The sequence below is a fragment of the Nelusetta ayraudi genome, unplaced genomic scaffold (assembly GCF_046127955.1).
Source record: "Nelusetta ayraudi isolate G7.1 ecotype Tasmania unplaced genomic scaffold, CSIRO-AGI_Nayr_v1 ptg000003l, whole genome shotgun sequence".
In the NCBI taxonomy this organism is placed as follows: Eukaryota; Metazoa; Chordata; class Actinopteri; order Tetraodontiformes; family Monacanthidae; genus Nelusetta; species Nelusetta ayraudi.
This window is the reverse complement of record NW_027466053.1, coordinates 1,295,040-1,308,879: the sequence shown is the minus strand read 5'-3', so window position 1 is coordinate 1,308,879 and position 13,840 is coordinate 1,295,040. Positions and strand designations below refer to the sequence as shown.

The 13,840-nt window shown below is 49.3% G+C and overlaps 1 protein-coding gene across 2 annotated transcripts in view; it reads left to right on the top strand.

Annotated features, from left to right (window-relative positions):
• Positions 1–2,980: 2,980 nt before the first annotated feature.
• Positions 2,981–13,840, top strand: part of plekhg4b (pleckstrin homology domain containing, family G (with RhoGef domain) member 4B) — a 26,194-nt gene continuing 15,334 nt past the window's right edge. For both annotated transcript variants that reach the window (XM_076027832.1, XM_076027827.1), the window contains exons 1-3: positions 2,981–3,222; positions 9,491–9,688; positions 11,080–12,283. In XM_076027832.1, the coding sequence (XP_075883947.1) occupies positions 3,154–3,222; positions 9,491–9,688; positions 11,080–12,283 (1,471 nt within the window). In that variant the 5' untranslated portion in view covers positions 2,981–3,153. The remainder of the gene's footprint in view (positions 3,223–9,490; positions 9,689–11,079; positions 12,284–13,840) is intronic.

Sequence of the window (13,840 nt, the reverse complement as noted above, 5' to 3'; positions counted from 1 at the left end):
TTTGGCTCCGGGCTGCACGTAGTTTCTGTGTTTATCCCTCAGCGGGCGGGTCTGATCCCGACCTGAATCCACAGAAATATTCCTGGTGACACCTCCAGTCGCCACCGCGGAGCCTCCGGTCTGGTATTCCAAAGAGAAGGAACACGGAGGACGAATCCCGACCGAAGAAGTTATTTTTCTGTCACAAGATCAACTGATCATTTTGAAGTTTGAATTTGAACTGAAGCAGATAGGTTTGTTCAAAAGATCCAATGTGTGTTTTTTTTTTTTTTTTCAGGAATGCTGAACATTGAACCCTTATTGATGTCAAATCACATACATGTACTTTCACATATACACTACCAGTGAACAGTTGGCTTGGCCTAGTGCCCGGTGTGTGAGGAGTCTTGTAAAGCTGTTGTCTATAAAGTAACCAAGAGTTTTCCTCTCATTGGATTTTGATGCTTTTGAATTTCGAGGTTTCAAACCTTTAAGATATGTATTTTTTAAAACAATCAGTTCCGTTTGGAGTCAACCATTACCACGTGACAGTGTCAGCGTGTGGCTATATTTGACAGCGGTTTGGGAAGCTTTGCCCTCACGTTTCTGTCTCCGCGTCCGGTCCGTTCTGAATCGGTTCTATCTGCTTGGAACAGTGAAAAACAGGATTGCTCACCCTGCCATGACAGGCCGGCCCGACTGCAGCCTCACTTTCTGGGCCCAAATTATATGGGACGGGCTAACTGCTGCCTGAGTGGGCACCGTGCTGCGGCCAGAGTCTGCTGACACGCCTGCGTCTTGGCCGCCAGCCAAGCGCAGCCCTTTGTTGACTCCAGGCAGCTATTTCGTTGCTCATGCGCCGCAATTAGATAAGTGGGAATTAAAAAAAAGGAGAGGGAAGAAAAATAAAGTGGGGAAGGAAAAAAACGCAGAGCCCCGGCCGGCAGTGAAACCAGCCGGTGGGAGGGGCTCCAGGCGGCAGAAAAGAAATTACAGGCTGAGCCGTGGCACAAACAGTGTGTGACAGCAGGAGGAGAGTGTGTGCAGTGAATAACACAATGGAGTCTGTTTACGTCGTTGTCGGAACCCTTTCCATGCACATCCAACTAAATGGGGATCCAGAGTCAATAACAACAAAGGTCATTTGGAGTTTTGAAGTCCGTCGAGAGTTTGAATTCCTGGAAGTTTTCTCTTCTTTCCTCAGCACGAGGAAAAAAAATCTGCGTGATGATGTTTGTCGTGTGCGACTGTGGTTGAGTGACGCCACGTCTCCTCCAGTCTGGTGGCTCATTGTGATGTCTTATCGTCTAATGACAAGAATGTAGTGGTCCCTCTAAATATAAACCAACCCAATTACCTGTCCTCACTACCTTCTCTGTTCGCCGGGGCTCGGCTCGTCCTGATCTTTTACATTGTCGCACAAAGCGTCCATTCTTGTGAGGCACGTTGATTCGGAACAAGGATTTCCTGTGTTTAGGAAGGAGATGAGGAGGAAAAGAAACTATTTGCTGCATTCGAGCGCAAAGACATTTCTCACATTGCTCATGGCCGTTGCTTTTTTTTTTTTAGCGTGTGAAATCCTTCTTTTGCGTTGTACTGTTTTCCTCCAGAGGATTATTGATCATTTTGTCTCATTTTAAGGCTCCTTAATGTATAAAATGTACTTTATGTGTGTTTGGTGAAAATGTCACGCGTCACTAAATCCCTTTTGTGTAGCGCAGATTTCAAAAAGCGTGAGCTAGAGCACTCAGTTCTGGGAATCAGCCTTTGTGATGTCACAAGGGGCACATACTGTATAAGCTACTGACCGCTTACCCAGGCAGGTTGACGGCAACAACACGAAGAGCGAGGATGTCTTGCATTCCCTGTTCAAAAATTGAGGAAGGTCCAACAAAGAAGGAAGGAGGAGGAAGGAGGCTGTAAACAGAGGGCTAACTATACAGTCTCATAGAAAACTGGAGGCTTCCTTTCAACCAGGGCTCACCAACGTGCTGCCCCCAAGGACCACGTGAGTCGCCCCCGCAGGCCTGTTCTAAAGATAGCACAACTTGTTGAGCTGCATCTAAAATTCAATTTTATCCAACCTTGTTTTTTCATTGATAATTATTGAGAACTTATTAATGTGATCAGTGTCTTCACATAGATCAGTATCATAATAATAATTTTAATAATAATAATATAATAATAATAATAATAATAATAAAAACATACAACTGAGAAAGTTTGTAATTACAGTAGAGTGAAGCAAACTGGTCGCCCTTTGTATGACTCACCCAAGCAGCTCTCTGGTTGAAAAAGGTCGCTGACCCCTGCTGCAAACCCTTAATAATACATGCGGCTGATTGGCTGGCGAGTCTGGGATGACACACACGTGGATGCGATGGCAAGTGTGCGGGTTGTGCAGAAACTTCTCCAGCCGTCGTCTTGTGCCAACTGTCAGTTGATGGTTGGGGGACAGTTGGAAGAGTTGTGAGGGGTTGGGCGTCGACGCGTCTAAGTTTGAATCCACAGTGTGCAGCGACCTGAGCCGCCAGTCCTGCGCTGCTGATGTCTTCCTTTCTTTTTCCGTTTGAAAGGCGGCAGAATAAGCTGAAACCCTAGTCCATTTGTATTGTGGGGACAAAGAGGGACCATTGTGGCTGAGGGGGGGGGGTCTACCACTGGTAGAGGTAGGGGTTTGAGGGGTCACGGGGGCCAGTGGGGAGTTTAGTCAGACTCTGACCCCTGCTGGGTGGTGGTGGTGGTGGTGGTGGGTGGGTCGGGGGGGGGGGTTGCAGGTCAGGTAGTGTTGTTGTTTTTGTGGAATGATGATGAGAGCGGAGCTGCAGCAGCAGCAGCAGCAGCGTGCATTTCTCCAGCTGGCCCAGGGCTGCAGTAGCAGAGCAGAGGCAGCAGGGCGGGGGAGGTAACGAGTGAGGAAGGACGGTGGGAGGGAGGGAGGGAGGGAGGGAGGAGGAAGCCAGCGCAGCGCCTCTCTCACGCTCAGACGGGACCTCAGTCGCTCCGACTGCAGCGACTCAGACGACCAACAGCAACTTTCTGCTCTCACAGCCATGAGTGTCAGAACCTGCAGGCTGGGCCGCACGCTGGACTCCACCACTCTGAGTTGATGGCTTTTATTTATTGAAGGTTTTGGGGATTTTTTTTTTTTTTTTTTTTCTGTCGGTTGTCCAAATGCTGTCAGTGGGCACAATGCACTCCAGAGCAAAGTCGCGGAGTTGTGAGAACTACCTGTGCATCAAGGTAAAAGCTTGAAATCCTGGAAACCCTCTTGACTGTTTTGCTGTGTTGGCTTCTCTTCTCTTTTTGTTTTCTTCTCCTCTCTTGTGTCTCTTTTCGACTGCGCTGAGGGTGAGTGCGAGTGCTTTCGACCCTGAGCCCTGTGTGTTGTTGTGCACATCGAGGCGACGGCTGTTGTGTCTAAGCTGGAAGACAGGTGATCGTTTGGCTTTGTCCCCTGTAGCCAAAACATGGCAAACCACTCTTTTCTCTCTTTGACGTGCACGAAGCGGAGGAGTGTGTGAAGGTTCTCAGTTGTCCGGGTCAATGTAGTCTTGAAGACCATTGTAAAAAAAAAAAACAACCACAAATTACCTCAAGTGAAGGGCAGCAGAGCAAAACATGTGAACTGAATTGCCGCGTTGCTTCCATCGCTGGTCTGACCTCCGAGACACGTCTGTCTGTTGTGCTGTGAGAGACTCTCTCGCCTCCTGCTGAGTGACAACTATGAAATAAATGCCCCGATTCTACATGAAGGAACTTTTTTGTTGTAGTGGTTGTTGTTTTCACCTAAATCAAAGCCCACATCTCTTGTGTGGACACGAACAAAGACTTGAATCAGTAATTGATTGGACGGCCGATGCTGTTCATCAGCTCCCGGGTCAGTGAAATACAAAAGTTTAGCATCGCTCTCCCTTCATCGTCCTCCCACCGCTGGCCCTCGGTATGCAGCCGCGCTATATTTACCCTGCGGAGGTATCAACACACCCCAGTAGGTCTCCTTTGTCTCCTCTGTCACTGCTCATCACTTCTTCTGACTGGCTGAAGGACCTCCATTCACTTTTGACTTGTTTTCGCCCATTCCCCCTCCCCCACGGACCCCCGTGCATCGTCTCCCTCCGTCCATCACAACTTCTCGGGAACCGTATCCTGTCCACTTTGTTTACATCCTGTGCGACGACTTCCATGAATCATATTTGTCGAGGAGGCAGCAGCAGCGTGGGAGTCCTGGTTTTCCACAGAGTTACTGACACGAGCAGGCAAAAGTTTGGACGCACGATCTCATGAATGATATATGTCATTATGCAGCAAAGAAAAACACGTGAAATAACTCTAAATCTGCTTTAAATGAAAGGTGGCTATATTGAAGAATCGAAATTAAAAACGTGTTTTGACACCTTTGTTGTTCCCTCCATTATTCCATGTGTGTTCATACGTAGTTTTGATGCCTTCAGTGAGACAGGGCAATGTCAATAGTCATGAGAATGAAAGAAAAGACATTCAATTCATAGAGTGAGTCCAAACTGGTAGTTTCTTCCTGATTGGCAGAGTAGTTTAAGGTCCAGTGTGTAAAATCTGGCTTGATTTGTGATTTTTATATTTGTAACAGTCTAACATACTGCCCATTAGTACATCAATGAAAGTATATGCTTGCAGTACAATAAGAGTAATGTAGTTTTCCTACCTTTAGAACAGTTCTCATATATGTAAAAATATACACAGAGCAATAAGTGTCTTGCTCCTAGCTAGCTGCCATCCTGCCCAGTATTGAAGAAAAGCAGCGTGACAGTGACCTGAATATGAGACGTGCTGTCAGGGGGGGCTTGCTAAAAAATTTGACACACTTCAAGTCCTTTAAGTCGAGAAAGCAAAGAAATCAATAATGACAATAAAAATTCTTGATATCTTGAAAGTGTTGTTGACCTTTTTGCTGCCTGCCTCATTCTTCATCCTGCCGCCAGCTGTGTTTGCTGCTGCTCAGTCTGTGTGGGCCTCTCACACTTTATCTGCTGCTGATAACACTCTAACATTTGCCCAAGTGTCTCCTCTACGATGCCATTCTTCTATTGTGTGTGTGTGTGTGTGTGTGCTGCAGGAGAAGCAGAAGGAGCGCGCGGCTCTGTTGTGCATTTCCTCTTTGGCTTGGAGTGGCCTATCAGAGTGTGAGTCAGGTTTTTCATGGCTGTCTCCGTCGTGGCTCGGGGTGGATGTCGCTGGATTAACTATCGGCGTGTTTTCAGATCTTTTATCTGATCTTTTATCCACCCCCCACCTCCCACCCCCCTCTCCCCTCATCGGATGGGATTCCTGTTTAGCGCCGGATCAAAAGGCTGGAATCAAACTGCGGATTCAACCTTCTCCGTTGGTCTCCATTGTTTTGTGAACCCCCCTGGCACCTGACAGTGTGGTGGGCAGGTCTGTGCTTTTCTGTTGTTTTCTGTCAGCTGGACGGCCCTCTGAGGCCTGACGGCGGGCCGCTGAGTGAGCGGAGCTGTGTGGGGGCTCCAGAGATCTCCTATTGCACTCCGCTGGTGGCTTCATGCTCCACTGGATGCCTGGTAGGCATCGCCTTTTGTGTCCCTGACCTACTAAATGTGTCAGTGGCCACCTCTCGCTGACTCCCCGACTCCCCCCTCACTGACTCGCCCCTTACTGACTCCCCTCTCTCTAGCTGCGTTTCCATGACCCCTAGAATTGCACAAAACCAAAATATGGCCATAAAAACCTGGTGATGGAAACAGCTCAACTTGTAAAAACCTCTCAAATATGGCTGAACGGTTTTGATGCTCTCATGAGGTGGTTTTTCACACGTATCCATATGGAGGAATATCGCTAAAGTTTCATGGAAACACTTTGTTCACATCTACGCGTCAGCGAACGTGACGTACGGGGTCACGTGACCAGTTCACTTCAAATAGCTGCTCCTAAATGCAAAACATTTTGTACCTCCGTCCAGACTTCAACAGAATTCCGGCTTATGAGCTTCACACCATTCAATGGAAACGCCTGCAAATCGCAATTGTACTTTTGGAAATATCGCTTTCATTTTGCCAAAAACTGCCATGGAAACGCAGCTACTGACTCTGACTCGCCTCTCTCTGACTCACCTCTCTCTCGTGTCTTGACGTCCTTCACGTGCAGCCCTTCTGTTGCTCCGTTGTGTTTCCGTTTCTCAGCTAATACAATCTTGGAAGCAAATGAAAGCTGTGGCAGCCCCACCAGTGCCTCCACCTTTGTGCCCTGATGCGACCTTTAATTGATTATTTTTGGATTCAACACACTCTAAGGAAAACAAAAAGCATCCTGTCCTCTCCTGGTCGTGCACTTGCTAACGAACTTCTCTCTTCCCTTCTGTCCCGTCGTCTTTTAAATTCCTCTTACCTTTATGATCTTATCGGTCAATATTACTAGCCCACTCTATTTATTTATTTGTTTATTGATCCTTGACTCCACTATGTTCCTTTCCATTATACTCAACTTTGTCTACCTGTTTTTTTTTATGTACTTGTGGCTTTGTAAGTTGGAATGCAAGATGCTTAAACCAGTAAAGTTATCTGTGTCTGTGATGAATAATGCCTGAGCTTATTTTATACATTGCCCTCATAATATTGACAGATAATAATGATATTTCAGAGGAAGCTGAACTTTTAGAGGACAAATTTGATCAAAGTTTTGTTGAGGTCTCAGTGGATTAATTCTACATCATTCCATAACCCCCCCCCTCCCTACCTTCCCCCCTCTGCCACAGCAGCCCAGCTCTGTGCTGGCTCTGTGCACCACCTGAACAGCTGGTTTCACCCTCGGCGCAGACAAAAGTGTTCGGCCTGCAGCGCCAAGCCATTAATTACCGCCCTCAGTCCCCTCAATCACACACACGGCTGCTTATAAAGACCTGGCATCAGAGGAGGTGGGACTTCCCAGTCTGCTGGGGTAATGGCTGAGGGTGTGAGACCAGACACACACACACACACACACACACACACACACACACACACACACACACACACTTGGTGCATTCCTCTGTGTGTCTCCAAACGAATGGGAGGCTTATCTTGGGTGGCTCCGCCCACCCTCCCAGGTGGCACCAAGCTCGGCAGGCAGCATGCACAACAATAAATGTAATAATAATAATGCTTTTTATTTATAAATCACTTTTCATTTGGAAATCTCAAAGTGCTACAGTTGAAACACAAAATAAAGGAAAAACAGTGTGACTCAGCACAATTAAAACTTACCCAGAACTCAGAGACAGAGAAGCGGCCAACAAACAAACGCCAGCGTGATCTCTTCTCCTCTCATCTACAGCATTGTGCCTGTTGGCTTGTGTAAGGTGTTTATCAGCCAGGCAGGTGAGACGGTGCGTTTTTTTTGCCACCTTTTTGTGAGAGCAAACACTGTGCGTTATGAACCCATTGTTCACTGGCAAAGCCTTCATGCAGCCACATTGTTGCAGCGGATTAGTGTTCCTGTTGGACAGGTTGCATGGCATGATGGTTTGATTCATCACTGAGCCTGACTGCCGTCTTTGTTGAGGAGCTGCTGGTGTGCACTGCCGCCGCCGCCGCCACCTCCTCCGTGTTTGTTGCACCTTGGGAACCCCGAGGCCTCGTCCCCCTGGTTGCAGAGCGAGGGCTTTCCTCTCATTGTTAGCGCTCAGGCCCAATAAAACACAGTGTTATTCTTCTCCTCCCGGTTGCGACAGTGACTAATGCCTGGAGACATTTTTTGTCCCTCTAAAAGCAGGCTGACTGCTAATGGAGGTGGGCGGGGCTTTTTTTGTTTCAGGGCACTAGCGCTGTACAGCACATACCACTTAGAGAGGCGGAGTGCACAATGAGCGCCTTGTAGTGGAATTGTGGCATGTGTACCAATGCACTGAACTGTACTCACCCTCCTCTAATTGATGGCGCTGAGCTGCTCGGATCAACAGGACAAGATCTTACAATGAGGGAAACACAGGCCCATCCCAGCGGCCTCAACCGGCCACAGCACTGCCGACGCTCTCATTTCCAACCCGTTCACTGCAAAGTGCCTAAAATTGATCCTTTCCAGGATTCAATGACTCTTCATATGGATAACAAGACGGTGTCAGATGAGACGAGACAAGAAGTAAAGACTAGCCTGGCGAGGGATGGGGTGGGCGTGTTCTTGAGAGAGGGTGCTGGGCAGGCAACCAAAGTTATGTTACCCAGTCTAGTATATGGTGGATATATGGTCATTCTTCTCCATGTTAAGACATCATATATATCATATCATATATTTGTACCATTGTTTTAAGGTAGAAAAACACTTTTGCTCGCACACACACACACAGACACACACACCCACACACACACACACACACACACATATATATATATAGTGCGAGAGTCTCCCTGGCTCACTGTCTATCTGTGTGGGTTATCACTGGAGGCAGATGTCTCTGCTGCGCGGCTGTGTTCCATTCGGGAAGGGCAGATAGCCGAGGGATGTTTGACCTTGGCTGCCTTGGTGGCGCAGAGGAAGGTCACAGCTCTATCTATCCAGTAGTGGACTCTACAAACAAACATGCTGCCTTGTTTCCAAAGAGAAAGTCAGCGGTGGACGTGTCTTGCGCTGTTGGCGAGGCAGGGCCTTGTGCCAGGGGGTCACTGGAGGTCAAACACTGGCCAGCAGTGACATTGTCGGCTGTTGTTGGTGGGCGGCTGCATCATCCCACCCAGACCTGGAGCCCGGACTGGACTTTCCAACTCTGCTGTTTGTGTGGATGGCCGGTGACGTCACTCCCACCAGGTGTTTCCTCCCCGACTCTCTCGCCCCGATGGAAAGACTATCACGGCTGACATTTCCTGTCATGTTCAAACTTCCTGACTGTCCGCCTACGTGTGATGGTGCTCATATTTCTGTGAATATTTAGCCCTCTGTTTATCTGCTGAAGCCCTCACGTACAGAAGGTCTTTTTTTTTTGCGCTTTTATTGTTGTTAAATGATGATTTGATTTGATTTTCAGCCTTGCTGATGGTGGATGTGTCGATTTGGTTGCATGCTGTGTTTTCTCTAAATTGCATTGACTTTTCTCCCAGGTGCTCCTATCAGGTGCCTTCCTTCTCTGCAAGCCATCAAGCTGCCAGTTGGACTGATTTCACATAAAGATTGAAGGAAATTGAACTTGCCTACATTGTGTTGAAAGTTAGAAAATTAGAGTAACTTTATGTAACACTTTGCCAATGCATTAGTGTGATGTGACTGATTACAAAAAATCTTAATCAAAGATTTTTGCAAAAAAAACCCCTGCTGATTTGACTTTTTCTTGTTGTTGGTTGTGAAGTGGTGATTGCTTTCACCAGGCCGAAGGTCTGAGCATTCTTGAAATGGCTGCCTAATAAACGGTCTGCTCGCAGCGTGAGCGCCCGTGATGTTCCAACCTGTCTTGGCTTTGTTGTGGCCGCAGCTGCTGCTAAATTTAGGACGTCTGACGAAACGTTTCCTATTTAACCACCGTGGGTTTTTCTTTTTTTGTTTCTCCTCTCAGGACGCTGAGTCTTTGGACAACTGCATCCAGAGCACTTTGTCGGCCGTGTACCGACCCTTCGGCGCCACCGCTGCCACGGTCTTGTGGCAGCTCTTCAGTGTGGTGGAGAGACAGTACAGAGGAGACGGCCTCCGCTGCTTCGTGGACTTCCTGCTTCCTGCCAAGAGGATCCTGCAGATTATCCAACAAGAAACCTGTGTAAGTTGTTGACATGTACGAGCCCCGTTGCTGCTAAAAATAGAGGAATGTGTCGTGTTTACCTGCGGAGCATTACATCGGAAAAAAAAATGTTATGAAGAGGCCAAAAATTTGGGAGAATCTTTTTCACAAAAAGCTTGTTTGATGTGTTGTTGTTGTTGTTGTTGTTGTTTTGAAAGAGTAAAGAGTATACTTGTAAATATGGGGAGGGAAACAAACAAATGATGTTATAACATTAAACTTACCAGACATCTTGATGCAGATCATCACAGGATTTCTCCAGCTTAAGGCAATCATGTCTGATCTGAAAGGGCGATTACACCTCCAGACTTTCCTCCATGTATCAACTTGTACCAAGTTGTAAATTGGGCAACAGCTTGTTTAATTTTCAGTTTGAAACCGCAACTTTTTCCACGTTGTGTAACAGCGGTGTTGTGTTACGTCGCTTATCTTGGCACTCTCCAAGAAAACTACTGTAGTTTATCCACTTGATGCAAAGGCAGCTGATCCTCGTCTTGTTTTTGTCTTTTTGTGGAAGATTTTCAAAAGATTGAATTTGTGCCGTGATGGAAAACTCGTCTAAAAAAGACCTCATGAATCAAAAGCCACGTCTTCCTTTTTATTGACTTTACTTATGTCATGTCATGTTTTCGAGTTGGGATTCCACAAAGTGGCATTGAGTCATTGGCTTTTAAATCTTATCCTTGGACACACGGTCAACATGAGGAGAGATAAGCCAGACGAAAATATTTATGACAGAGGAATGTGAGAACAGCCCCGATGATTGTAAATATCTGCGGCGGGTGGGAAGAGGGAGCATCGGCGTCAGACAGAGGTGATGATTGTTTTGAGAGCCCGCTGAAATGCAGCCGTCCTCCCCTGAAACAAGCCGCTCAGTCACTGGAGGCCGAGGGGGGGACCTGATAGTCTCTCAGACTCGACTCTGATAGTTGTGGTGTGGCGAGAGCGCTGAAACTCGACTCCTCCGGCCGTATTCATCTCTGCGCCGATGACACCGAGCGACCGGAGCCGCAGCTTCTTCCCCTGAGAACCGGAGACCTGCCTCTCTGTGCCGCTCGGAGCCTTTGTGTCTCTGGCAACACAAGAGGCGTCAGGGAAAAATCATATCCCGATATCCCGGCTTCGCTGCTGTGACTTGCTAAAGGTTTTTTTCTCCTGCTCCGAGGCTATGTTTTTGATTTCATCACAGTGTGTGTGTTGCGGTTGTTGTGAAACCAGGCCTGATCAGACAGGTTTTCCTCTCCACTGCATATAAACGCCGGCAGCCATTCACCGCCACATCCCGTCCGTATAATAAAACTCCTCCAACACGTGTTTTGCACGGCGTCAGCGGGTATCGACTGACATCCTCTGTTTTTCTCCGCCCTCAGGTGAGGTTCAGGGGCCTGCTGTTCTACCACGAGGGCTGGCCGCTCTGCATCCACGAGAAGGTGGTGGTGCAGCTCGCTCCCCTGCACAAGGTGCGCCTCCGGCAGGGTGACTTCTACCTGCAGGTGGTCCCGCTGGGCCGCAAGGCCGCCAAGCTCGTGATAAAATGCTTGTCGGCCAGCGGGCAGGCGCTGACGGAGATCCCCGTGGCCGAGGGCACGTACGGCAACGTCTTCACGGCTGAGTTCCTGCAGAATGTGACGCGCGACCGCAACCTGCACCCGCTACAGAACTGCCTGCTCACCACCGGCGCCGCCGTCTTCCGGACGCCGTGGAAGAACGTGGTCAACCCGCTCTTTGTCGCCGCCGCGTCCGACGCCATCATGCAAGCGCGCGCCGGCTGCAGTCGGGGCGCCTTCCGCGGCCACCTCAGCACCTGCAGCACCAGCGGCTCCACCGGCACCCTGGATAGCCACCGCAGCTCCAGGGAGTCGCTGCTCTCCCAGGGCGCCGACTCCATCTTCTCCGAGCCCAACTCGCCCGGCAGGGGCCGCGAGGGCCCGCAGGACTCGGCCGTTCCCGCCATTAAGATTCACAAGCCCCCCGAGGAGGTCGGGGAGAGGGGGGCGGGGGGGTCCAAGACGCTCACGTTCACCGCCGACCTCAGCGACCCGGGGCTCCGGCGCCGCACGCCCAGGGACGCCGCAGCCTTCGAGAGCAGGAGGCTCTTCAGGAAGTCCTACATGGAGGCGCTGCAGAACCCCATGAGCCTGGGCTCCAGCTCCGAGTCCATCCTGGAGGAGAGCCCGGAGCACGGCGGCCGGCCCAGGGACAGGGCCGAGCCGTCGACGCCGGGCAGCTGCCCGGACGACCACCGGGGGGCGTCCTCCCGGGACCCCCTGCTGTCCAGGAGGCCGGGCAGCCGCGGCTGGCTCAGCGGGGACGACTCGCGGCCCAGCACTCCCCTGCTCTACCTGCAGAGGGGGCTGAGGAGTGCGGAGCGGCGGGCCGAGCGGCGCTCCAAGTCGCTGGAGAGGACTAACAAAGGGGGCCAGGTCAAAGGTCACCGGGAGCGCTCCTCCTCCGGGGGCTCGGTCAGCGTCTCCCCCAGGAAGCTGATGAACGGCTACGCGCTCCGCTTCGGCAAGATCGACGTGGAGGCGGCGTTCCCGGGCGCCGAGAGGAGAGCCAGCAAGGAGGAGGCGGGTACGAGTCACTGCCGCTGGAGGCTGAGCAGCCACAATGTAGCACAAGTGCTCAAACACAGGGCTAACTTCACTTTAAATTAGGAATTAGTCAATTAGGTTAACGATGAAATTAGTTCAAATTAGTTTATTATTTCAAATATGTTATCATGGTTACAAAAGCTACTTTCCAAGACTTTCATTTTTTCATTTTCAGCTCTCTGGTCACAGCATTTGTCAGTTTCTGTCACTGATGATCAGGGTTTGCGCCACATTTTCTCAGACATTCAGATTCATAACGGCAGCTGGAATAGATTCTTGGAAATGAGAAACATTGGGTCTTTAAGTGGTGTTCAAAATTAAAATGACCGTAATCTGTCTTTGGTGGAATTCAAATGACACCTTTGAAATTGGACAACCTGCTCAGTGCCAACACTGCAGGAGATCCAACAACTCAAAATCATCTCAACATATTTACCTTCCCTCTTCAGTTCAGTTCTCTTCAGTTCCTGCTGTTTGTTGTCATGGTCATCATCCTGCCATTCATATGAAATAATTCAGCCTAAACCTTCATCAGGAGAACTTGTGCAACAGTAGCTGCCAAATGGTGTTCAGCCAGACTGGATGCAGCACCTGATCAGCCGCTTGCTGTTGCACCTGACGGTTCTAACCAAACACTTCTGACTCTGTCACTGGTGACAGACCATCTATCAAAGCCCCCCCCACTGTGTATTTACTGGCACATTCAGCCGTCAGGTACGGCCCACACCCTGGAAACAACTCCACGGCCGCACACGTATTTTCTTAACCGCCGAAAACTGTGTTTTTTATGTGTGTGGGTTCATCGAGAGCAGCGAGGGGAAAACACGGCGCCGCCAGGGAATCCTGCTGTTTGCAGTGGACGCAGTCTTCCTGGAATTGAAAAGCAGCCAGATTTATTTAGCCCCCGACAACAGTCCACAGCTCCCAGGAGTATTTCAATAGAAAAGATCACGCTTGAATTTAACCACTTGGCACAAAAGAAAAAATACAGTATTTAAAGCTCACTCACTTCAGATGAGGTCAGGTGACGGCTGTTGCAAGGCAGGTTTCCCACAACTGCATTTCAAAGGCGCACAAAAGGATTCTGTAAACCCTGTAAACCAATCACTCAGTCCGTCCCACAGCGACACAACCCCGCGGTGTCATGGAGGCCGGGGGCGGCGGCACTGATACCAGATGGGTTGCCCCATTGACAAAAGTTTTCTTTGTTAATCAATCAGCCACCAGGGATTGAAGAGAGGGGGAAAGAACCTTTTAAACTCTGCTGTTGAAAAGCCCATTCAGCCCCAAAGTGCAAGACAGATCTCCAACATTTTTAAAAAAATGATATCGCTGTATTCCACAAGGGTTAAATGACTCAAGCAACCTTGTATTATGGCAACACGTCCGCTGTGATGTATGGGATCAGTGGCTCAAAAGCTCCGGCAGCCGCTGCACATTTGGCACATTTTTCCTGCTTCTAGCGCCGCGTCCTGCAGACTACACAGAACAGAGACTTTCACACAGGAGGCTTTACTCTACATTTGTCACTTCCTGT